At 33.8% G+C, this 26664-nt stretch overlaps 5 protein-coding genes across 7 annotated transcripts; 4 read left to right on the top strand and 1 right to left on the bottom strand.

The window, feature by feature from the left end:
* Positions 1-1922: 1922 nt before the first annotated feature.
* Positions 1923-2480, bottom strand: LOC108221557 (uncharacterized). Its single transcript, XM_017395427.2, has one exon. The coding sequence runs from the start codon at positions 2478-2480 to the stop codon at positions 1923-1925; it is 558 nt and encodes a 185-aa protein (XP_017250916.1).
* A 4491-nt stretch (positions 2481-6971) lies between these two features.
* On the top strand, positions 6972-8466 carry LOC108221067 (anthocyanidin 3-O-glucosyltransferase-like). The gene has a single exon (XM_017394968.2). The coding sequence runs from the start codon at positions 7057-7059 to the stop codon at positions 8392-8394; it is 1338 nt and encodes a 445-aa protein (XP_017250457.1). The 5' UTR covers positions 6972-7056; the 3' UTR covers positions 8395-8466.
* Positions 8467-8928: 462 nt separating this feature from the next.
* On the top strand, positions 8929-9707 carry LOC108221068 (pathogenesis-related protein PR-1-like). Its single transcript, XM_017394970.2, has one exon. The coding sequence runs from the start codon at positions 9162-9164 to the stop codon at positions 9660-9662; it is 501 nt and encodes a 166-aa protein (XP_017250459.1). The 5' UTR covers positions 8929-9161; the 3' UTR covers positions 9663-9707.
* Positions 9708-10594: 887 nt separating this feature from the next.
* On the top strand, positions 10595-11970 carry LOC108222063 (pathogenesis-related protein PR-1). Its single transcript, XM_017395951.2, has one exon. The coding sequence runs from the start codon at positions 10889-10891 to the stop codon at positions 11483-11485; it is 597 nt and encodes a 198-aa protein (XP_017251440.1). The 5' UTR covers positions 10595-10888; the 3' UTR covers positions 11486-11970.
* An 817-nt stretch (positions 11971-12787) lies between these two features.
* Positions 12788-22509, top strand: LOC108223282 (putative lipase YDR444W). 3 transcript variants are annotated; one of them, XM_017397448.2, is made up of 11 exons: positions 12788-13297; positions 14442-14509; positions 15308-15378; positions 15499-15690; positions 17264-17424; positions 17532-17587; positions 17675-17727; positions 17810-17930; positions 18536-18633; positions 20472-20578; positions 22233-22509. In XM_017397448.2, exons 1-10 carry the CDS (start codon positions 12993-12995, stop codon positions 20541-20543), a joined length of 1197 nt encoding a protein of 398 aa, XP_017252937.1. In that variant the 5' UTR covers positions 12788-12992; the 3' UTR covers positions 20544-20578; positions 22233-22509. The 3 variants fall into 3 exon arrangements, with proteins under 3 accessions (XP_017252937.1, XP_017252939.1, XP_017252940.1); XM_017397450.2 differs by having other exon boundaries at positions 12789-13297; positions 22295-22509; XM_017397451.2 differs by lacking the exon at positions 22233-22509 and adding an exon at positions 21319-21430 and having other exon boundaries at positions 12791-13297.
* Positions 22510-26664: the final 4155 nt, after the last annotated feature.

Below are 26664 nucleotides of genomic sequence, written 5' to 3'. Positions count from 1 at the left end.
TACATAGTACAATCATCCAATTCAAAGAAAATAAAATTCAAATTACAACCAAAATGTAAAATTTTATACGCCTTAATTGATTCCAAGATCATACAACAGAATTTTCACTGGCTCAACCTTTTAGTATATGGACTGGGCTGATTTAATTTAATATCTGGTCCCAAAATAATACATAGTCTTATTAAATAAGAAATATAATATTTTTCTATATAATATAAAATAATATATATATATAATATTTAATTTCCGAATAATTAAGCGAATACGAATATTTATCTATTCGAATTTGTATTTGTTAGTGAACCGAATATTTTTTAAGATTTGAATTCGTATTTATATTTGCTAATAAACGAACACGAATAATACTAAACGAATTCGAATACCGAATATTTCATTAAATATTTGTTTCGTTAACAGCCCTACCTATGGGTGGCTATATTTGTCGAAGCTCTACAGGTCTATAAGAAATCTGTAGGATGATTGCACATCATTTATTACCATATTAAACTGATATATTCTATTTTAACGAACTAAAATATTAATAACATGTTATTTTTAAATTATAGCCAACCAATATAGTCAATACCATTAAGGACAATATCTTACCGGTTCGGCAAATTTTACATAATGTCTTACAGGTTCAATTTAGTCAACGATTATACCCAACGCGGTTGGAGATGTTCTTACGCGGCAAGCTTTTTGCGCTTTTAACTCCGGCCTCTGTTACTGCTTAGTGCTTACTGACTCCGGAGTAGGGGTGTCAATGGATCGGATCTGGATCGGATCAGGCACGATCCATATCCTGATTCGTTTAATTTTACCGGATTCGGATTCGGATCGGATTTCAACCGGATTTTTTACAACACGATCCATATCCTAATCCGTAGGATCACGGATTTTCGGATCGGAGCTCCGCTCCGTTTATATTTAAACAAGAAAAAAGTCTTCACCTATAAAAATTTGTTGGAATCACTTATAATAATAATTTATAAAATCAAAATGTAGTGTTTTAAAATACAAAAACACACTTGTTCAATTATTGCAAGTCTTTAATAAATTCCGGAAGTTTAGGATTTAGAAACACTACGTTAACTTATAAATATTACAAATCTTCTAATAAAATATGAGAAACTTAAAATTTAAATAGGTTGTATTGCATGCTCAAAACTCTCAAACCAAATGTTTAATAAGTTCAACTATCCAAGTTCAAACGCTCTCTAATTTTATTTAGTTATTTATATATGTAATATCTTAATAGAGTATATATACACACATATATAAATATAAATATAAATATATATATATATATATATATATATATATATATAAAAGTCGGATCGGATTTTTTTCGGATCGGATCATATTAAATCCATATCCTATACATATCGGATCGGATATTTTCCGGATCGGATTTTTTTCGGATCGGATATTATTTTAAGTGATCCATATCCGCTCCGTTAGCTCTGGATCGGACCGGGTCGGACCGGATATCCGATCCATTGACACCCCTACTCCGGAGTCTGGCCCCTCGATTCTTTTAAGCTGGGGACACATGATTTTTTAAAAATAATTTCATAAATCTATATAAATATAAATATTTTATTAAAATTTAATATTTAAAAATTTAATTTACATAAAATAATTTAAAACTAAATTATGAAATTATATTATAATTTTTATAAAATTTTAATAAGTGACGGAGGGATAAAAATGTTTTAAAAAAAATTTTCTTGAAATTTTTTTCTTCTTTCTTATAAATTATACCCAAATGTTTTTTTCGCGCCTATGCGTAAATTCGATATATCGTAGAAAAGATGCGAAAGTAAATGCCACACAGAGGTAAGCATTGCAACACCATGTTGAAAATGTTATAAGCAGTGAAAACAAGTCTAAAAGTCCAGGCCGCATGCCGATGGAGTGGCCTAATACTTGCGATATTTTGAGTAGGACCTCACAGCTTTGTTGTTGTTGCTATAGCTGCTTTTGTTAAAATCAACATGCTTCACCTTGTCCTCTCGCTGGTACTCAGTATAGCCCCGTTTATCCCCGACTTTGTAATTTGAAGTCGTGGTGTGCTCATTCTTGTAACCACGGTTACCATACCTATCCACAAAGGGTTCGCCACGCACCGTCTTGTCTTTCGCAGTGAAGCGCTCATAGCTCCCGCTCTGTTTGTGCTCATTTCTTACTCGGTACGTGTCTTGATGCACACTCACCTGACTTCCAGCCTTGGATCCTGAGTAGGTGGTGCCGTAGTCACCAAGAGCATACGAATCATCATCTGAGTATTCTCCGCTGTTAGCCTTGGATTCGACGTAGTTGTCATAAGATTCGTCGTCTGAATATTCTGGCGTGTAGGACTTTGAATAACTGATACCACGGTCACCATAAGATTCGTCATCTGAATACTCTCGGGTGGACTCGGAGTAAGTGTTACTATAGTCATCGTAAGATTCGTCATCTGAATATTGTCCTGCCATGTTCGATATAATCTATGTGCACACCAGTTAATTATATTAGACTTCTCTGACATGGATATCAGAAACAGAACATGTTAATGTAGTAACTAGAACAATTAAACAGTTACTAATCAATTCATCTTAAGAACAATCACAATCACGATGCACACGAAGAATAACTATATGTGAAGCTAACAACGTATAGGATATATTTAAGCTTAATTAAACAGGTAGAAATCGGATACATATATTATCACCGTTAGCATTACTGTATGGCAGAACATGATTATCGGCTATAACATTAGTACACTCAAATAAACACAACAGAACAGGGTATGACCATTTTGTACACTTACCCAAAATTGCAAGGCATCAAGGTTAAAAGACTACAAGAACAATGAAAAAATCGTAAAATCATGGTTTTACATTTACTTGAAAAAATAAAACTCACCTTTTGACAAAGCTCAGAGCGAGGGCTTTTGCTGTGAAATGAAGGTATATGAATTATTTATATAGGATAGGATATGAGTTGATATGGGATAATCGTGCACAACTTTGTATACAGTTAAATGGCTATACATGACCGTTTTTTAAGGCATATCATTATCAGCCACGATAACATTATACAAACAACCTGTCATCTGCACTACGCTATATCCACGGACCACGATAAATGAAAGACAGTTAATAATGCTTCATGGGACACAAAATCCTAGCCAAAACACTGTTTTCCCTAATTTGTTTACCAAAAGATTTGAAGAACAGTAATGGAGCTCCATACGTAATTAATTGTCAGATTTTCGCATTTATAAGATTCATTTTGCTTAAACTTGACTGGACAGTTGTATCTTTTTTTTCTGTGAATGGTTGTATTAATTAAAAATGGAAAATGACATAGAACCCAAAAGTTATATTCAAAATTTTTTAATCAAATATTATTAGATAATTTTTGATTAGTTACACTGACGTTAATAATAATGGATTCACAAAATCGGAGAAGATGCATTACTCTTTTAATGCTATAGCACATCTCTGATTAATGAATCGCACATGAATTTAAAGTTTCGCACTTGCATTCCGCTCAAGTTTAAATAAAGCAAAAACTATCTTTGATCAACAATTTAAACCACTAACAAACTTGATATAGTTCCTCGTAGCAGATTACCAAAGCAAGAAACTAAAATTAAAAATAACATTAAAACAAAACCCCTCACTGCAGAGGTCATCAACATGCAGAACAAACTACTAGTCGCTTTCGGGATAGTCCCACTTAACTCTCTTATAGTCGTTGCGGCTGCTCTTATCATAACTATAATACTTATCGCAATTTGCGTAGGATCTCTTCGCTTTGTTGTTGTTGTAGTTGTTGCTGCAGTTGCTTTTGTTATAGTCGACGTGTTTCACCTTCTTCTCGGTAGTGACCTCAGTGTATCCATCTTTATCACCAAATTTATAGATAGTGGATTCCGAGCGCTCATCTTTGTAACCCTCGCGCCCATACCTATCAACAAAGGGCTCACAAGTCACCGTCTTTTTCTTAGCTGTGAAGCGCTCGTAGCTCCCACTCTCTTTGTTCTCATTCTTAACTCTGACCGTCTCGGAAGAATAAGTCGGACGCGGACCGGTGTAAATCAAACCTATTTCGTAATGTGGATAATTTCCTGCCATTTGAATAGAATCTACATATATAGAAAATAATTATTAAACTTCTGCAGACAGAATAATACAGATCAAAACTAACGACGGGAGGTCATGGTACATATAATACAGATCATGATCCACAACTGCATGCATGGCAAGCAATTATAACAATAGAACAATTAATAAGAGTAATAAAAATATGATCACAAACCTGGAACAATATTAGAAGTTAGAACTCACTAGTCACCTTTGATGAGGAACTAGGAATTAGGGTTTTTGCTGTGTAGGCTGTAGCATGTGTGGAGAGTTCTTATATGGGAGATTTTCACTTTGATTTACGGGATTTATGTTTCCTTCGTATTTTGCGGAGAATGATCAGACGTTTATTTGGTTGATAAGTCTATATCTTTCACTTTTTAAAAGAATATTTATTTGGCGATATATGGTACTCCTCCGTCCCTATTTATCTGTCCATTTTGGAAGTAAAAATTTGTCCTGTTTATCTGTCCATTTATACTTTCAAAACTAATTTAATGATAATTTTTCAAATATATCTCCATAATTTCAATTTTCAATACTTGACTTATTTAAAACTTGGTTGAATTCATGTTTTCAAGACATAAAGTAGGGGTATTCCACCATTTTCAAGATATTAATTAGGGGTATTTAATGAAAAAGTTTATACAATCAAGTATTCCTTGGTATGTGTTTTTTTTTTCCAAAATGGACAAATAAAAAGGGACGGAGGGAGTATATCTGATTTTCTGCGAATCCCAACAAGTTAAATATTACTATGTTCACGCCTTTACGGTATATAAATTCGATAGTTGCCCATTTTATGTTGATTTAGATGTATGTAACGTGTAGGACCAGAACCAAAATTTATCTAACGTGACCACTTCTACTTCTATATACAGTTTTTTTTTGGATATTCCATCAATTATATATATTACAAAAATAGATTACAAAAATAATAATTTTTAATAATATAAAATACTATTATACCAACTACCTTCATCCCTCATCTCTGTTACAAATAGTTGGGACGGAGAGGGTATTATCTTAGGAGTTTCGAAAAAATGTTTGAAATTAGCCGAAATTATTGGAATTGTTAGTTTATACGAAAAATTTCCGGGGGTTACCAAAACAAGCTTCGAGCTCATATGGGTAATAACCGTAAAAAAATTCTGTGAGAAATTAGTCTACCTACCACATTCCTTGGTAGTATGATCTGAAGATTGATTACAGAATCCCTGCCAAATATATATTTTTCCCAAATTGATACCAAAAATAACTATAATTGGAGTCTACTGTACGCCTCAATATCTTCTTCCAATATTGAAATACAACTATAAATAATTTGGTCATATTTAATAAGTAACTGTACATTTGTTATACCAAATTAATGTCAATAGTCATATTTTATTTTATCCGTTCAACAAATACTCTCTCCGTTTTTGAAATATAGGTCGCTTGGTTTTTTGGCACACACGTTTAAATTGTTTGACCGCTTAGTTAAAATAATAATTTTAATTTTTTTTTTTCTGAATTATAATATTAATCATATTTTTTTTATTCAGAAAAAAAATATAAAAATAATAATCTTAACTAAACGGTCAAATGACTTAAAAGTGTATGTCGAAAAATCAAACGACTTATATTTCAAAACAGAACGAGTATATCATAAGTTTAATACTCCCTCCGTCCCTATTTATCTGTCCACTTTGGAAGTAAAAATTTATCCCTATTTATCTGTCCATTTATACTTTCAAAACTAATTTAATGATAGTTTTTCAAATATATCTCCATAATTTCAATTTTCAAGGCTTGACTTATTTAAAACTTGGTTGAATTCATGTTTTAAAGACATAAAGTAGGGGTATTCCATCATTTTCAAGATATTGATTAGAGGTATTTAATGAAAAAGTTTATACAATCAATTATTCTTTGGTATGTGTTTTTTTTCCAAAATGGACAGATAAAAAATGACGGAGGGAGGAGGGAGTAATATATGCATCGATTATAATTTTAATACAACTTTTATAAGAGATAGGAATCTACTCAATAATAAGTGGGCCGTTCCTTGTCTATCGTTATAAGAAATGGTCCTTAATTTCATGTTATTATAGATAAAATATAATTTTTAATATGATAATAAGTAATATTAAATATAGTAGAATTTATCTTATATGAGCTTACCTTGAAGATAGTTTTAATCTACATGATTGAAAATCTTGTTGTACGTATTTGACTATATCAGTCCATATAGTCAAATATGAAATGATTATCATATTATCCATACTTCTTTCTGCTGTATGTGTACGGCGACACACTAACAACTATTTTTTAATTAGACGGGAGATTTTAATTGGTAAATTTTGTGCAAGCAGGAACTATCAATGGGAGTCGATCAAAATCCATCACATAAATAAATAATTTTTGTTAGCGTGTGCTATAGAAAATCCGATTATTTATATTGTCCATCCGGTAAGACTTTTTGCTAGGATCTTTAGCGTTTGAATCAGATTTCGTACATACCTAAACACGTAGAATATCTGTTGTATCTCAAGGTATGATAAAATTATTAACTAATAGTATAACTGAATTTCGAAATGAAACACTGCAATATTGTAGAAATTAGAGGTTACGATAATCTCGACAATCTCGATACGTAGAAAACCACTTGAAAATTTTCTTAATTTCTCTCCAAAAGCATAACTAAGTGCTAGCAACCTGCCATAATCAAGTGACTTCGAAAAGTGTGAGAGGTTGTTAGAACAGATTAAGGGAAGCATCGATCTCATGTAGCTTGATATATGTTCATCGCACGTCTCATGTGATAAAATGAGCGTGACATATATAATACATAGTTTGTCGTTTTATTTGATTAGTTATGTCCAAGTTATAATCAGAGTGTATAATATAAGCTGCTCTCTGTTTAATCAGACTGACTGGCATGACTAGAACAACCCACATTGCTGTCTTGGCTTTCCCATTCGGTTCCCATGCAGCAGCTCTCCTCAACCTCACCCAGAGGCTCGCCGCGTCTGCACCACTTGGAGTCATTTTCTCCTTTCTCAGCACGCCAGCCTCGATTGCAAAGATTTTCTCTAAGCCAGCACACAGTCTGATCAAGCCTTACGACGTGTGGGATGGAGTATTCCCAGAAGAAGCTTCTTCCAAATCACCTCAACAGCTAGTTGAGATATTCCTAGAGGCCACCCCTGAGAATTTTTATAAGATTGTGAAACAGGCCGAGGCAGACTCTGGGGTGAAAGTCAGCTGCATTTTAGCTGACGCATTCTTGTGGTTCGCAAATGACATGGCAGAGGTGATGGGTGTTCCTTGGCTGGCATTTTGGGCTGCTGGAGCTACCTCTTTTTCTGCTCATGTTTACACTGACCTCATCCGTGCTCACTTCTCTATTGAAAATGAAGAGGCAAATGTTAAGATCCTCCCGGGATTATCAGCTGTTCGTGTATCTGATTTACCTGAAGGAGTGGTATGTGGTGACTTGGAATCTCCGCTTTCAAAAATGCTTCAAGATATGGGGACGAAGCTGGCTGGGGCTACTGCCGTTGCAATTAACTCATTTGAGGAACTCGAGCCTGCTGGAACAAGTGATTTGAAGCCAATTTTAAGAAATGTACTTAATGTAGGCCCATCAACAATAACTGTGCCTCTGTTATCAAATTCAGACGATACAAGCGGGTGCCTTGAGTGGCTGGACACTCGTGAGAGCGGATCAGTGGTATATATAGGATTTGGTAACGTATTAGTCCCACCGCCAAGTGAAATAGTAGCACTAGCAGAAGCATTAGCTTCTTCCAAAAGACCGTTTATCTGGTCACTTCAGGACACCATGAGGAGCCTGCTGCCAGATGGATTCTCTGAGAAGACGAGTGGACATGGAAAGATAGTAGCATGGGCTCCTCAGCTGCAAGTTTTAGGACATCCTTCTGTCGGAGTTTATGTGACACACTGTGGGTTTAATTCACTGGTGGAGAGTATATTATGTTGTGTGCCCTTGGTAGCAAGGCCTCTGCTAGGAGATAATATGATAAATTGTAGGTTGGTGGAGGAAGTATGGAAGATTGGTATGAAAGTGAAGGATGGCAAGTTTACTGAAGGCGGAACAATGGAGGCCTTGGACAGCATAATGGTTGGCGATAAGGGAAAAGAAATGAGAGAAAACGTGGGAATACTTAGAAGCCGGTTGCTTGAAAGTACAGGACCGAATGGAAGCTCAACTCATAATTTCAGAACTTTTAGTAATCTACTATTTACCATTTGATAAACTATTGATCATTAATCGGTATGTCATGACCCTCAGTCAAGAATAAATTCATATTGTCAAGCTTTGTAATGCTATATCTCATCTGCTTCTTAAACTTGGCTCAAATAGTAAGTTTCCTCCCTTATGAACTAATTAATTAGCTTATCAGCTATTGCTTAAAATTACGCAGTAATCAGTAAACACAAGACTATAACCTTTTCCGGATATGCAGATTTTCTATGTTGCTTGGTCCTGCCCATCTTACAGTATAGTTATCATTGAGACATTATTTTGGATGCGTTAAATCCGCTTTGATCATTGATTTTGCATGATTGTTAGGTGCCGCTGATTTAGGTGCTATCATTTCATCAGGTGTGCATGACATCCGTGCATAGCTAGCAGTCTGAGATTAGTTTATACTAATCTGCAGGCCGCACAACAATTCTCATTCTTTTTTCCACAAAATCTATCTGTATATGAAGTCAGAATAATCAGGGTATTTGGTAGAAAATCTGTGCGGCTCCTCCTCAATTATATGATTCTACTTGTATAATAATCATGAATACTATAGCAATTTAACTTGATGTGTGTTAATACTTAATAGCACTTGAGGTTGTTGAAACCTTTGTGAAAAAAGAAATATGTGGTAATCATTATCGAACATGGGTGCCACCCCATAGTTGACAATTAATCATATTCCTTACAAATCTAACCACTCAAGACTTAAGTTCATTCAACTTCTTATATATTGAATTACCAATGCAACCATGGAGAGTTATGTGTAAATGAGTCCCCCAAGTATAATCCTCAATTTACTTGTCTTCCTCCTCATTGTCTCAGCCACTTCTTCCGATGCCAAGAACCTGAACTCGGTGATAAGCCAATTTCTGGCACCACAAAATGCAGCAAGGTCTGCATTGAGAATGCGTCCACTTGTATGGGATGCCAAACTTGCGCGCTATGCTCAATGGTACGCTAACCAGAGGCGGTGGGACTGTGCGTTGAAGCACTCTAACGGGGATTATGGAGAGAACATATTTTGGGGGAGCGGAAACAAGTGGAGCCCTGTTCAGGCCGCAGCTGCATGGGTGGGGGAAAAGAAGTGGTACAACTACTGGTCAAATTCTTGCGGTGGAGGGGAGGAGTGTGGGCATTATACACAGATTGTGTGGAGGCAAACGAGAAGAGTTGGTTGTGCTAGAGTAAATTGTTTTGGTGGCAGAGGTGTGTTTATGACTTGCAATTATGATCCTCCTGGCAATTATATTGGGGAGAAGCCTTACTGATTTTTATACAGTAGTATTCAATTCGACATTTTTGTATTTCTTTAACTTTCTTCTTTGGAATTTTTTTTCTCTGAAAATGTGGAACTAACTTAGCAGTTCATTTGAATGGAGTCTTGGAGCTGTAAAAAAAGGAGAAAGTAATTCACTTTTTCACCTTCTGAGGTTTGAATGGAAAAAAATAAAGTTGATAAACGTGATACATCCCCAAATCAACTAAGGCATTTTGCATTATTATAAAAGTTCTAAACAAAATTTGCAGGATCATTATGCAACAGAATTACTGAATTTTGGTTCTCATGATACTCACGGTTTCTTTCGATCCCCATCATGATCCTCACGGATATGTGGTTCTCTACTAAATCCGTCTCATATGTTACATGTTTAAGATTCTTCTTTCCAGTGAATTACACGCGCATTCTGGTGTGATATACTATTGAATGCAACAAGCCTACAACATGGTCCAGTTGAAGTTTGGTGATTCTGTGAAATTACAAGTATTTTTCTTATGACCTCTAGTGTCTAATTCTATCAGCAATTTCCACCAAATGAGCGACACTTGTCCATGTTTTTGTGAAGATAAGTGCTCCATGTTTTCTAGAATGTCCAGTAACATGCTAGTAGCCAGAGACTTGATTATTTCATATACAGCATGATATAATAAATGGAAGAATCAAACAATTACAGTTCACGGGCTCAACAAATGCATAGCCTCAGCCGTTTACATCACATGAGCCAACAGATTCCATTCATTCCCTCCTACCTGTATTACACTCTTTTCTAAACTTCCTGTTCATTCGGATTCCCAATTTGTTTCTTCAGAAAATTTTAGTCTGGAGCAAATAACTCGATTGATAAGCTGAGGTGAAACAGAATTAGTCCTTGTTAAAGGCTCACGTAGTCACATACATATTTCATGATCACATAACTAAAACTCTGAAATTACCTTGCCTGAATTTCTTGTTTAAAAAAAACGCGTGAAAGATGGCTTAAATGATACATAAACAGAGAGTATAAATCCTGGTTCGGGCACAGATGGAACCCCACAAAAATTGACTAATGCAAGCAATTGCTTTCCACAGTTCTATGACAACCATATCTTTCAAAATTTGTCGTCGCATGTACTAGCAATATATGCCTCATGAATCACAGCCTGTGCATAATTTTAGTACTGCATAACTAATTGGCTGTGTTTCTCCCCAAGCCTTGTTGAATTCACCACTAAAACAATGAATCCATCTTTTATTCTCCTGATCATTCTGTGCCTCTCCACACATTCATCAAACAACACTGTCCTGTCTGTCAACACTTCCTCCACTCCACCGCCAAAAATCACACCTCTACGATCAGATAACAATACCATATACAAAATCTCACAGCAGCTATGCTGGAATTGTGTCGCGGAACAATTCCAGTTTCTGTTTGCTCACAATATAGTGAGGGCAGCCAAATGGGAGTGGCCACTCACTTATGACACTCAGCTAGAGGACTACGCGAAATGGTGGGCTGGACAGAGACAAGCAGACTGTGAGCTCATACATTCCTTCCCAGAATTCGAGTTCAAACTTGGTGAAAACATCTTCTGGGGAAGCGGCTCTGATTGGAAACCGACCCAGGCTGTTCAAGCGTGGGCAGAAGAAGAAAAATACTACAATTACGCGGCAAACAGTTGCGCAGAGGAACAAGAATGTGGACATTATACGCAGATAGTGTGGAAAACAACAAGAAGAGTGGGGTGTGCTAGGGTGGTTTGCGAGAGTGGAGATGTGTTTATGACTTGTAATTATGATCCAGTGGGTAATTATGTGGGAGAGAGGCCTTACTAGTTCATATGCAACACATTAGTATAATGTAGAATATGCTACCAATACCATGGTAGTTGCTATAGATTTCACATTGCCCATATGAAATGAATGTTGTTTTGTTAGAACATGCTTAGTCTTTGATGGTGTACTAGTATTATTTACTTTGTCAGCAAGAGGAATCTCAATAATAAACAGAAAGCTACTGTCAAAGCAGAAGACAATAACATTTTTATAACTGCAGTTTACAATACCCAGAAGCAAGTTAATCCTGCAGCTCCAGCTATGATGAATTTGATGATGAACTTGTAGCAGTGCAAGCCATGAAGATGTAATCACAACAGTCTCAGCTGCAGATGGTGTAATCATATTAGAATTTGTTAAATAATTGAGTATACATTAAATTTAAGTTTGGACATGTATTTCATAATTATTTGAAATCTAATACTATTAATTTTTTTATGGCGGCCATGTTGTTAATGGCCAATGTGATGATAGAGACTTGAGAGGGGTGAATATGAAGCTTTTTTGTTGAACCACATGATTAAAGTTAAATACTATTGAAGTGATGGATGGCACTTAACACTTAACAGGTAATCTTTTTTACATTCTAAACTTTTTATCAAATCGATCAATATTGATCGGAAATTAAATTATTATTTTATAATTTCATAAAGAAAAATGTTATATCCAAAACACATTTGTTATTTTCAGAACAAAAGAAAAATAAAAAGACAAAACTGCCCCTATATATATAATAAACAACTCTGGGAAAAAATTAATGCAAGGATAATTTGATCTTTTCCTGCTTTGTTGCTCTGAAAATGAAAAATGAGCTCCAGAAATAACTCATAAACTAAAAATAAATATTAAAAAGAATTATACATTTTATTTTATGAATAAAATTTTTATAATATTTAATTATATAATTTATATAAATTTCAGTCTCTATAAAAGTCCACTATTCCCTCTGTTTCTTTAAGCTTTTCCTATTTGAAATGTCGGGACTGTTCATAACATGAGACAAATGTTTAATTTACGTCAAATCTATAAGACCAAATATAGTCATGAGTGATCTTGTTGGATTCGTATTTACGAGTATTTTAATACAATAAAGATTTTTTATTTAATATTAATATGAAATTAAAGATATTGATGATAAAGTATTTACGAGTATTTTAATACAATAAAGATTTTTTATTTAATATTAATATGAAATTAAAGATATTGACGATAAAAAATGTGTGTTGGCAAACGTGTCCAAGGCAAACAGGAAAAGTAACAAGAGACGGACTATTTAGCCGAAATGCTGAATAATTAATCAGTGGCATCGTGTAAAAGTACAAGTCAACCACCGTCCACCGATCTCCAGTCTCGTCTGAATCTCTGCCAAACAATAAAACCGTGCGTGTATACATACTTACATGAAAAGCACACATATCATATCTACGTATACAGACAAAGACAACATTTGTAATAGTAACTCTGTATTATCTAAGTAGTTGTATTGTCTGAATTTGATCCGCCACGCATGTCCCTGCCTACTCATTCTCCGCTTAGGCTTCCTTCTTCTCCTGCAACATCTTCCTTATTTGGGCCTCAACCTCAATCATTACCCAGACTCAGTAGAAGAAGAAGTAGAAACTATCGATTGGTATGGGCCCAGAGTGGTAATAACAATATGGACTTCATTCGTAAACTAAGCACGACTTACTTTATGGATCGGTCCAGTAAGGAGCAGCTTGAGTCTGTTTCTGGCGGCCAGGATGTTTTTGACCCGACTCCGGATGAGCAAGCTGACCATCTTGTCATTATGGTCAATGGTATTGTTGGAAGGTAATATTAGTGTTTACTTTTTATTGTGTTTTGTATGGTTTGTGATTGATGATGTGATTTCGCATTTGAATTTTTATGCACAGAACATATTGTTTATGCCGAGTTGAAGTAGTGGAATTTGCAGTCTAGTATTTTTGAAGGCACTGAATTTTTAGTTTTTGTGAATCAGTTGCCAAAACGTTGTAAGAGCTGCTTGGTTTGCTGCTAACTTATAGAATGATTCGATACTAAATAGTTGATCACGGAGAAGTTTGTGTCAATTTTTATGTGCTTTTAGATGAATTGAAATGTTGTTAGCCGAATAGTTTTGCTTATTGTTGATGACAATCATCCGTACTAGACGTCATAATCGTTATTTGTAGAGAGCTATAGTAAATTGATAGTTCCATGGAAGTTCGTTGGGGAAATTAGGATTCGTTTCCTTTTTTCATTTTCTTCGTCTTTTCTGGATCTGAGATTGAGAATATTAATCAAAGAGAGGCCAGAGTTTCAGAATCGAAGGTGGCTAAGTACATTTTTCTGTTATATACGCATCAAGTCCATGTAGTTATGGGATATGTGACCATTTTTATGTTATTATGTTTAGGTCATTACTCTTAATCATTAGTAACGAGGTACCTGTACACAATTAGTTTCGCTGTGTACAAAAATTTTCCGTTTTATTAGATTTTTTCAGGGCTAGGAATTGATTTCCCATGGTGACTCTCTTCTAACCCTTTTATGATAATCAGTATCCATTAAGGGATCGGGTTGACATTCGGTATCAATAGTTATGCACAATTATTATTGCTATCATCTTTAGCGATGGAAGGGGGACTGTATATGAACAATGTTTGATAAGCATTAAATCTACTCTCTGCCAAAAGCCTTACTATTCTAAGTTAAATTGTTTGTTCTGTATGGGATTCTTGGAATTCAATCAACTTCGTAAATTCTGCTATGAACTTTTGTTATAGCTTACATTAAAGTTGTGATACCTACTGTTTCTACTCATCAGACAAGTTTTCCTTTATTTGACTCTATCTTGTTCTCAAACACAAATGCATTATGCCTTTTGCCGGCCATAAATTAATAATTACGATGGCATGATTTGTTATATATGAAAGACTGCATAAGATTACTTATTTACATCTGAAATGTTCAGTTCTGAAGATTGGAGATATGCAGCTGAGCAATTTGTAAAGAAGCTTTCTGGCAAAGTTGTAGTTCATCGTAAGTGCTTGTTTCTGCTTCAGCCTACATAACTATTATGGTTTAAAACTTAGCGTTCTGTTACATATTCATAATACTTTAGAATCATAAAATGAAGGCTCATATATTCGAAATTGGCAGCCACACAGACACGCACACCCATTAACTGAGTTACACACATATAACCTCTGAAAAAGAAAGAAGTTACTAAAATCACCCTATACCTATGAAGGCTTTAAAAAGTAGGCTTAAAAAGAAAACTCTCACCTAAGCTTCAATTTCTTTACCCTAACATTCACATGCAACTCTCATACTAATTATGGTCTGTAGTGTTGTTTGTATAACAAGTAATATTCAGGTTTGTATAGCATAATTGGTCAGATCATTTGCTTATATTTACTTGTTGGACCTGTAAAAAGCAAACTGACTTCCATTCTTGAATAATACCCCTTCTGATCGCCATTATAATATGTAGCCTCCAACCAAATCATATAACCTGTTATATATTAAATTAATGAGCATGACAATTGCATTAAATGTAGCATTCATTCCTGAAAATAGTGTGATGCTGGTTGTATAGTATACTGGCAGTGGGTTCAACTTACTTGTATTAAGCATTTGAAGAAACATTCTTAGTTTTGTCCTTTAAATATAGTTGCAATAACTCAGATACAGTCAACAATATTTTTATTGACTAGTCAGTACTGAATAACTGGAATATCCACTTTTCAGTCACAATCCACATGTTTTAACTCGATGTTGAATTTTGGGTATTTTTATTCTTACCCCGGGTCGAAATGTTATTTTTTGTTAGAGCAGGCAGCGAGTGCAATTCGTTACAGTTGACTTTCGATGGTGTAGATCGAATGGGCGAGAGGTTGTCTGAAGAGGTACTGTTCAGTGATATATTTATATTCTCAAGTAACTTGACATTAAAGTCATTGCCTCTATTTATGTATTTAACCGGCCTAAGAATTTCCTGTATGTATCTTGATTTGTTTGTGGGATAGGTATTGGATGTTGTCACACAATGGCCTGCGGTAAACAAAATATCCTTCGTCGCTCACTCGTTGGGAGGTCTTGTTGCGAGGTATGCTGTAGGGAGGCTTTATCAGCATCAAGGAGGTAAAATTGCTGGATTGGAACCTATAAATTTCATAACAGTAGCAACTCCGCATCTTGGTTCAGTGGGCAACAAACAGGTACATCAGTATATTAAATGTTTACATCTATATTTTTTTCTTTGTCCTTTTTTTTTGAAACTATTTTTTTTTCTTTGTTCTTGTACTTTAAATCTAAATGTGCCGCATATGTGTTAAATGTCTGCACACTCTCACATAGTTTTATTCGATTAAAGAATAAATACCGAGTAAATAAGTAGTTTTCTTGTGGTGATCATAACGGGCAAGGACATGTGGTTATAAAAACTTTGCTATCATTTAGTAAAACCCGTATAAAGGAAATAGATGAAGGGGGGTTAAAGGAAATATTGGAAGGCATATCAGATATGTTATATGCTTTTATTATAAAATTTTATTGTTTTCATTATTTTTTTTACGGGTTAAATGGCTAATTCATAACTAAGCTAGTTAAAAACTTGCAGTTTAGTCATGTTGTTAAAAAAGCTCACAGTCAACTAATGAAGTATTTAAAAACTTGCATATCAGTAATTCCCGTGAATTCTGTTAAAAACATTAACGGAATATAGCTATCTTTCAAAAAGATCACTAGAACAAGAACAATAATGCAAAAACATCATTCCAAACATAATAAGCATCCCCCCATGCAGTTACACTAATAAAGAGAATTATAGCATTATATGATGCCAAATCCGGCTGCTCAATCTGCTCAAACAACAATTTCGCTGGCACCATCTCTCCGCAATTTGCATACAAAGAAATCAACCCCGTAAGAACATAAACATGCCCATCCAATCCATTCTTAATCGCCGCTGAGTTCAGTCGTCACCAAGTTGAATCGCCGCTGAGTTCACTCCTCCTTCCCGCTCAATCGATACTGATGTAATAGATGTAAAAAGACGTGGTTTTATGTTTTATTTTGAATTTAAATGTGATTAGGATTGGGTCGGGTCGGGTAAACGGGTATTTTAACGGAGAACGTTAAAAGTCAATGACTTTTAACGTTCGTGTAAGTTTCTGTTAGCACGATCGTTCGATTGAAAATTATATGAAGCAAAGTTATGTGTTTGAAAGTTTTTTCAACAACATGACCAAACTACAAGTTTTTAACCAGCTTACTTATGTATTAGCTATTTAACCCTTACTTTTACTTTTTTCATTGTTAAATAGTTTTGTATTCTCTACTACTGGTAATCATTAAATAATATATATTTCTTGCGTTAGTAAATGCAACTTGGTGGAGATCACTGATCTTTTGCTTCAAAGATCTCTCCTTTATAAATGGACTGTGGACTTGAAATTTCCACACACAAAAAAAAAAAAGTGAACCAAGAAGTGGCTACAAAAAATGAAAGAAAAGTCACTGATAGATGGCGCAACAAGCACAAGTACTTATTTGTTTCACAAATAACTTCATATATATCTGGCTGGTAAGGAAAAAACTTAAACCTGCTCAGATCTACTGAATCTTTGATCCCATTGCATGGTCATGGCTTCATGTTTTGCAGTTTCTTCCTTGACAAATCCTCTATTTTGGTACCAAGTCCTTTTATTGCTTCATTTTTAATTTTTAACTTTGTTCAAGCCATTCTTTATTTAGAATGCATGGTCTATATCATTATTTTTGCTTTGGCAGCTTCCGTTCCTCGGCGGTCTTCCTTTCCTTGAGAAACAAGCCTCTCAAACTGCACACTTGATTGCTGGGAGATCTGGGAAGCATCTTTTTTTAACTGATAAAGATGATGACAGGCCTCTCCTCCTCCAAATGGTTTATGACCTGGATGATCTTAAATTCATGTTAGCAAGGATTTTTCCCATACATTTCACTTAAATAGTTTTACTTTCCACAAATAATCATGTTGCAAAACTTGAATGTAAATGGTATCATTTCCAAACTTTTGTAGATCAGGTTTGCGGTCTTTTAAACGTCGTGTGGCATATGCAAATGCAAACCATGACCGTATCCTTTTTTATTTATATTTTCCTAAACCTGAGTTTTTGTCAGAATGACCAAATTGTATTATCGTCTAACTTAACCAACTATAAGACGTGGTTGGGTGGCGAACATCGTCAATTCGACGTCAGCATGAACTTCCAGAGGTCGGTTTCTTTGGCGCCACTATAATTTATGAACTTGAAAATTTTAATGGCAATAAATTCTTTCCCTTTCCGCTTTTTCTAGAAGGATCTTCTTGTCGGGGATGATAAGTACCCACATATTGTATATGTCAACCGAGAAACAACTGAAAATATTCAGAGGGAGGTATCATCCTCAGTCAGCACGCAGACAAATGACTTGGAAGGTTTGTCAAATTATGTTTTGTGTATATTAAGGAATCTTTATGTTTTGGATATATATGTGGTATATTATGATGTGCATGGATGTACATTAATGTATTGGAGTCGGTATCCTGCTTATCTTGTGATTCCTATCATAGAAACTCATGAATTTTAGGTGTGTTCTCTTTAAAATAATATGAACTTTTACATTGTAGCAAGGAACCAAACGCTATCTAGAATCAACCATCCTAGGCCCAAGAAAACAAATTCTTTGTTTCTCTGCCTGTCTTAGTTTGGCCAGATCATTCCTTCATATCTTCTAAACAATAACCAACAGTAAAACTAATTTTTCCTAACAAAAGAAATCAACAGTTCATTATAAATTTCCTTAAACAATATACTAGAGTTAGTTCCAAAGATGCTAGTTTTCTAGGCTTCACATGATCTTTTCCCATATAACTAACACTTGTAATGCACCATAAGTAATTGAGTGTATAAATCTCCAAGTTGATATATCTTAATAGTTATCTTTTATATAATACTTCTCTGAAATGTGTAAATACATAGTACTGTTCATCTATAAGTGAAAATTATAATTTGCAAAATTTTTTGTGTTCTTCACATGCAGAAGAGATGATCAGAGGCCTCTCTCAAGTACCTTGGGAGCGTATAGATGTTAGCTTCGGTAAGAGTAGGCAAAGATATGTTGCACACAGCACCATTCAGGCAAGTCTCTCTAATTAATCCTGAAATCAACTTTATATTCTTCTACTAGTTCTTACCAGTTCTTGCTAATTCTTGGAAAAGATTTCAAATACATGTGCTACTGCTGAAAAATTTATTCTAAAAATTAAGGGGCAGTATTTTCTATTAAAGCAGTATATATCCTTTGTTCTCCTTTTTTCTGTTTGTTTTCTGTTCTCTTAAATACCCCAACTGGTTTTTTTTTTTGGCATTTCATTTTATGTTGCTTTTTTTTTTTTGTTTCCATTTATAAATCCTCCCGTTTCCTTCATTTCCAAGAATTACATCAACCTGCTTCTTTTTCTTTTTCAATTTCTTTTTTTTGTCCTCTTGATTTTCTACGAGTTTTCTTGTTGCTGTTCTTTTTTTAAATTCCTTGATTCTTTCTATATTTTGTGTATATCTATTTCCTTCACCTCACTTGCCATTTCTTAATACTAATTCTTCTTTGTTTTATCTTCCATGACATTTCAACATCTGGTAAGATAATGTCTTAGGCTTTATATTGGAACAAATTATTTTTATAAAATCTATGCCACAAGTAGATACTACAGACCTTCAGTACTTATATTGTAAGTTTTAAGTTTTCTGTTCAGTTATTCCTTATGAATCTTAATGCTGGCACCCTCGATTATATGATTGTACTTTATTATTATTTTTCTAGCAATTTGTTGATTCATGTCAATAATATCCAGCGTTTAGTTTATTACTAGAACATATTAACCAATCAACATTAATTAATATTTATTCAAATTTAAGAAAGCTTATCTTAATTTTAAAATGAGAGTTGTGACTGCTAGTTTGCCTGTTTGGTAATATCCACTAGTTAACAGTGACTCAAAAATTATAATATGTTGGGCAGTGATGCAATAGTTTATAATTGTAGTTTCATACTAATTTACATTTAAACCATGTATCCCTTCTTAACGGGGATAGTGCCACCAGTGATGGGCTCTCTTGTATTTATATGCCTTTATTATATTCAAGTGCATGAAGATTCAGAAACAATATAGAATATAATTAATCTTTTTAATCTTTGACAATTTGGTTTTGACGAAGTCGATCATTTAACCATATTATTAACAATCTCATTAGGACCAAGTCCCTGTCATTTGGCCAATTTTGTTGGGTGTCAGGCAATGGAATTTGAGGCCCCGTGCATAATCTCAATATCGGGATCTTAAATTATATGCTACAATACATATGATAATATTAAATACTCCCTTCATCCCCCGCGGTTGTTTACGTTCACTGTTTGCGCGCATTTTGCGGCTCCTATAAAGTATAGTTGTAGATCTTTTTTCTAAAATTTTCTTTTTTTGTATAAAAGTTTAAGTATCAAATTTTTTTTCCGAGAAAAAAAATTTTAAAAATATATTATGGAACTATACTTTAAATGAGTGTGGAAAAGCGTGCCGAAAAGTAACGTAAAGAAATGAGGGGGACAAAGGGAGTAATATTTTTTGGACAAAATAAATTATCATAGGAGATGGTAAAGAGCAATTTTAATAATTTACCTCAAATGAGTTGATCTTGCACTTCTTATTGCACCAATATTTCTTATTTAATGGGATCATTCTCTATGAGGGAATAATAGTAGTTTTTGCTAACTTTTACCATCTATAAACATATACTATAAGACGGGGTATATAATTTTGGGCCCTGACCCTGTGCGGTTGCTGGCCTTGCTCTCCCCAAGTACTTCCTGTGTTGTGTGTAATAATATTGTTCTAATATGGTCTAAATCTCATGAAGCATACGAATATGTTACTTCTTAGTTTAATTTTCATCTTATCTTTTATCTTCTATGACAAACTTAGGTCAAAAGCTATTGGTTAAATTCTGATGGTGCCGACGTGGTTCTCCATATGATAGATAACTTTCATGTTTAGCATTTATCTATCTGGTAGAGCCTTGTGTTTTGCAGGTAAGACACTGAATATTTACATTACTTGTGTATTATTGTTATATACCTAACATCTTGACTGCTATAGTAATGAACGTGACTTTCCATAAATAAACAAAACTAAATTTGAGAGGAAAATACAGGAAATAAATGTTTGGGTATCTCATTCCGGCATGTCCACATGTTTTTCCTCTCAGTCTGTCTGCCTTGTGTTTTAGAAATCCTCTTAATTGCTTCATTTGTTTGTGCAAGACATTTAAATCATTTCCCAAAATTTATGTGGCCATAATTTACGCTGTTCATTTTTGGCAAATCTGATCAAATCAATAACGTGACCTAAAAAGGTCTTTTATCTTCAAATTAATTAACATGTGATACTGATTGTTGGGTCACGTAGGTAGCACTGTAAGTTGGAAATGAACTCAAAAAGAAAATTTAGGTTTGGCTATGTGAAGTCTAGACTGGCAACTTTTAATAATTTATTGTTTGATGGCTTTTGTTTTATGAATTAATAATCTTGAAAAAGATAATGACGAAACTCAGGAAAATCCCACTAGTTATCTATATAATAGCTCTAGCACATTCCAGTTAATTGCACAGGGAAATCAACACTCAATATTTTAGGCTTGATTATCAAACTAGTCACGAAAGTCATTATTAATATGAAGTAGGTCACTGATCTCCACGGAGTCTCACCCGACTCACTAAAATGAATAAATGATATCATTTTGGTCAATGCCGTTAACTAAATTTTTTGACAGAATCCGTCAACCACATGGCATGGGAATGTTTAGCTGGAATGTAATGTCTCTTTTGTATCAAACACTGTGTGCAACCAACTGATATAATTTTTACGTAAGTTTGTGAATATATACATGTTGTATATATTTTATATCTCAATTTCATTCAAACAACAAACCACACCAATGCTAGTCTATACTTTAAGGTGCTATATTTAACCGATTTGATCATGAAACACACGAATAACTGCTGGATTAAACTCTTTGATTTAGGGTTTTTCCCCCAAATCCTTTCCTAATCGCACACTTCGCCCCTTTACTTTTTTTCAATCGATAGAACGGCAAAATACTTCCAGTTTCTGTCTTTATTTGTGTGTACATTTGTCCAACATTCAACTCAGCACATGCCACATAGTACTACCCACGCACATGCCTTCTTAGCACTGTCACGGTTTTGTCACAGGAGTTAACAGCAGTAACCAAAATGATATCATTAATTCAATTTTGTGAATTATACGCTGTACAACAGCATATTAGCTTGTTCCTAAGAAAACTTAGGATGATGTTAATTCAAAATAACTATAGAAGTAGATGTTATCTAGATGTTATCCCAAAGATAACTATACTGTATCATGAATTGACATGGTTGACTCGATGAAGTATACATTAAAGATTGATATCTTTTTTCTAAAAGTGTTTTTCTGAGATTATATTGTACCCATCCTCCATTTGTTCCAAATGTGATTAGTATCATTCTTAATCTTCTTTGGACCCTCTGCAGTGTATACAATGTAATCTGCTCTAAAATTATGGAACTGCTACCTTATTTTAAGAACTTGTAACTTTTGTTTAGTATAATACATTATATTTTATATGTATCTGTGAGGAGGCTTTTTACTGTGAGAATTAATATGATTTTGATCATTAAATTGTAGAAATTCAGCAAGTAATTCAGAAAAACTGCATACAGAACCAGTCATCTGTTTGACTGTGTCAGGTATCTGGTGAATCTTACATGAAAGATCTGAAGTTCTGAAGAGAGCAAGCGGATCAAGCTTGGTTAAAAACAGATTTTTGTAATTGCTACTTGCCTTTGTATATGACCTGGTTATGATTCTTGGATTTCTTTAGATTCAACTGACAAGCCGGTTGTTATATTTGGAAATCCAGATTGTTGAATTAGTAGTCTGAATAAAATTTTAATTTTTTTAATGCTTTTGTTCAGTTAAAAACAAGTTTAATGTTCAGGCACTCCAGGAAATAAAGGGCGTCTGTTTGGCTATTCCTTGGATGTTCTAATTTAACCGCTAATTGTGTTTCTTAAGCCATTCAACTGTTTCCCATGCACAAATTTAAAATTGATTGTACACTTCATTTTGTCGAACAGGTCGTACACTTGTTTAATGCTATCTATTAACACGTTACATTAATTTCAAGTAGTCATATTCACTATCGAGAAAAAATGTAACTCTGTCACAGTACTCCCTCCATCCCAAACTAACATTTTTAAAATTAGAGAGTTTTGATTGGTGTGGTTGTTGCAACTGCAGGAGGTACACCATTATTAAAAAAGCTAAGCCAATAGAAACTATCCAAATTCATAAATTTTGGTGCTTAGTGTGTGCCCATGGGCACACCATAGAAAAACCGATACAAATATGTTTACTTTTGAAAGATTACATCATTAATTCTAATTTATTCATAATATTAATAGAACTATTAAATTAAAATTTATGTTCATGCCTCATCTCATATCCATCTCAATTTATACGGAGTCCGTAAATAAATAACAGCAAACACAAATTTATGATCATCAAACAAAATTCCCCTCTCTTCTTCTAATTCCGACGGATGCTGAGACTGGTGTTTTGAACAAGAAAAAATCAATTATGTGAATCGGTTATCAATCCCGAAAAAGTGACTCGGGGAGGGAGCGAGATCAAATCAACAAATTCACTCGACTCAATTATCATGTAATTTCCTATTTCAATTCATTTTTTTTACTCGGAGAGGGAGCGAGATCAAATCAACAAATTCACTCGACTCAATTATCATGTAATTTCCTCTTTCAATTCATTTTTTTTTAATTCTATGTATACTTGCGTTGATATTGTATCACATGTACACATATATACATAAACAGAATTAAAAAAAAATGAATTGAATGAGAAAATTACATGATAATTGAGTCAAGTGAATTTGTTGATTTCATCTCGCTCCTTCTCTGAGTCACTTTTCTGATACTGATTACCAATTCACATAATCGATTCTTTCGTTTTCAAGTAATTGAGTGATCCTCGGTGGAGCGTGACGATGCAATTTACGTACTTGTTAAATCTTCTTCATGACCAGGATCATATAATATCGTCCACATTTCACAAATTACGTACTTGTTAAATCTTATTTTTGTTAAAACATGCATATTATTTTAATATAAATATATTTTTAAAATTAAATTAAATAATAAATATTAAATACATATAATAACAAAAATAAATATTATAAATTCCTGTATGAAAAATATAGTATATTTTATAATGCAACGTAGATGAAACTAATGTATGGATTGGCAAATATCTAATTTTTGATGATCTTAATATTATACGTTTATTAAATTTAAGAATAAAGAGACTTTCTAAAAGTTGTGTACACGATCCTTCAACCATCAATGTCATTTCGGTGATAGTTTCGTAAATTATTTTACCATTGCTAAAATAAAAAATTTGGGAACGGACATGGACTAGCACTACCGAAGCAGCAACAATTAACACGTAACCAAATATTTTTCTGGATAAAATTAAAACGAGTTTCACCTTTCAAAGTGGGCTAGCTTCCCAAGACAGGGCTAAGCTGCCACCTCAATCCAACGTTTGAGGATGGGACCGTTCTTAATTATAGAAGTGGTATATGTTCAAAAAAACGTTAGAGCATCTCCAACGGCGTTGGCTATTATTATTGGCTAAATTGGACCTGCAAGACATTATGTAAAATTTGCTGAACCTGCAAAACATTTTGCTTCAATGGTACTGGCTATATTGATTGGCTATAATTTAAAAATAGTATGTTATTAATATTTTAAATTGTTAAAATAGAATATATCAGTTTAATATGGTAATAAATGATGTACAATCTTCCTACAGATTTTCTTACAGACCTGTAGAGGTTCGACAAATTTAGCCATCCATAGGAGGTTGGCTAAATTTATAGACAACAGGTGAGCATGGTTGGAGTTGAGTTTTTGAAGCTGTTGGCTAATTTTTTTTATTTTAAATATGTCAGCTCACTTTTTATCCAAGGATTTTAGATGGTTGGAGATGCTCTTACACGGCATACGGTTCTTTTCAGTTGATAATGACCCCATGATCTCAATCACCCCGCTGACATCCTGAAAGCCACGGACTCCTCAATTTATAAAGGTGTACCGGGAATAAGTTCTGTGAAAATATATGATGAATTTAAATAAGAAAATACAACACAAATAATATTAAAATATATTATTAGGGTTAATTATCAGGTTGGTCACTGAAGTGGGCTTAATGTATCAAGTTGGTCACTGAACTCAAAACGGTATCAAAATGGTCACTGAAGTGACCATAAATATCAAACAGGTAACTTGAAATATAAGTTCAAGCAGTAAAAATATTATCTATAAAGTTTTACACATTATTTTTAAATGTTACCCTAACCAACTAAAAGGTTATGATTTCTAGTATTTAAAATAATATATTTATATTTTATCAAGTTTATTTATTATTTATATTTTATTATATAGTTATTTTCTTTGTTTTAATTAAAAATAAATAATAAATAAACTTGATAAAATCTTAATATATTATCATAAATAGTAGAAGTCATAACCTTTTACTTTGTTTTGGTAACATTCAAAAATAATGTGTAAAATATTATAAATAATATTTTTACTGCTTGAACTTATATTTCAAGGTACCTGTTTGATATTTATGGTCACTTCAGTGACCATCTTGATACCGTTTTGAGTTCAGTGACCAATTTGATACATTAAGCCCACTTCAGTGACCAGCTTGATAATTAACCCTATATTATTATATAACTGATCTCCATTTTATATATCTTTCTACGTGTAGCATCAGTGTTCTAAAAATCCCCAATTCAACCGATTAATCTCCTGAAAGATCGGCCGCCGATTCGATTTTTGAAATCCGATTAATCCTTATATATATTTCTTAATCAAAGTATATATGATAAATTATTAAAATTTAAAATACTATATTACTTTTAATATGAATAATTATAGAGTTTATGGATATAATAAATATATTAGTTACTAAATAGCTAATATAATAATAATTAAATATTAAATAATATTTTAATATTAAAATAAATTTGATTTTCACTCCGATTAATCCTCCGATTAGTCCCCGATTTCCGATTAATCCTTGAATCGGTAACTCAACCGATTAGGTCCGATTCCCGATCTCTGTAACACTGTGTCGCATGAGTTGAATTTAAAAAACAGAACTTTTGAGATATTATTATATCATTTATAATATTTAGACTAATAAATCAATTTTCTATACTATATTTCTAAAACTCAAATATTAAAAATTTTCTCGAGTGACAATACAAGCAAGTATCTTATTCTAAATAAATATCTTAATCTTTTTTTTTTTTTTGAAACAAAGGTGTTAATTTTAATAATAAAAAGCCATACGGCATCTACACCAATGATCGAGTCGAACAAACAGTAATTTGCAATCGCCTGTTCTCATAAAGAGACAGTTAAACGATATTTTGAAGAAAATGTATATACAAATACAAGTACCCGCTTCATGCATCCTCGTTGAATTACTGGTACCCTCTTCATCATGCCCTAACAGGGCTATCGTTTGAGCTATCGACCAAAACGGCGATTCCATACAAACTTTCATCATCAAATCAAGACCCCGCTTACAATTAAGAAGCGAAAAACAAAACTCTCACCAGGGAGAGAAAACAACCTTAGATCTGAGCAGAACCACAGAAACAAGAGAAATCGGACTGAAAATCCACCCGCTTTAAACAGAGAAGAAAGACAACGAAATCTCCGATGGTTTTAGATCTAAGAATTCTTCCGAGAATAGATCCGAAATAGAACCACAAAAACAAGAGAAATCAGACCGAAACTCACCCGCTTGGAAGAGAGACAGCGAAATCTCCGATGGTTTTAGATCTAAGTTTTTCGAGAAGATGTATTATTCAAAAACTAGAAAGAAAAACAAAGCAATCAAGTGATTTGGGGCTTTCCACCGGTGAAAACCGATGGAAGCCCCAGACGGCTACGACAAGAGAGAGGCTAGAGGCTAGAGAGAATTAGGGTTTATAGGGTTTTTTCCGATGTGCGATGATCTT

The sequence above is a fragment of the Daucus carota genome, chromosome 5, assembly GCF_001625215.2.
Source record: "Daucus carota subsp. sativus chromosome 5, DH1 v3.0, whole genome shotgun sequence".
Taxonomy (NCBI): Eukaryota; Viridiplantae; Streptophyta; class Magnoliopsida; order Apiales; family Apiaceae; genus Daucus; species Daucus carota.
This window is presented reverse-complemented; position numbering and strand designations above follow the sequence as displayed.

Coding starts and splice junctions, on each gene's coding strand:
- LOC108221067 (XM_017394968.2), top strand. CDS start 7,057: ATGACTAGAACAACCCACATTGCTGTCTTGGCTTTCCCATTCGGTTCC.
- LOC108221557 (XM_017395427.2), bottom strand. CDS start 2,480: ATGGCAGGACAATATTCAGATGACGAATCTTACGATGACTATAGTAAC.
- LOC108222063 (XM_017395951.2), top strand. CDS start 10,889: ATGAATCCATCTTTTATTCTCCTGATCATTCTGTGCCTCTCCACACAT.
- LOC108221068 (XM_017394970.2), top strand. CDS start 9,162: ATGAGTCCCCCAAGTATAATCCTCAATTTACTTGTCTTCCTCCTCATT.
- LOC108223282 (XM_017397448.2), top strand. CDS start 12,993: ATGTCCCTGCCTACTCATTCTCCGCTTAGGCTTCCTTCTTCTCCTGCA. Junction 14,510..15,307: donor TGGCAAAGTTGTAGTTCATC/GTAAGTGCTTGT, acceptor TTGTTAGAGCAG/GCAGCGAGTGCAATTCGTTA. Junction 15,691..17,263: donor GTTCAGTGGGCAACAAACAG/GTACATCAGTAT, acceptor TTGCTTTGGCAG/CTTCCGTTCCTCGGCGGTCT.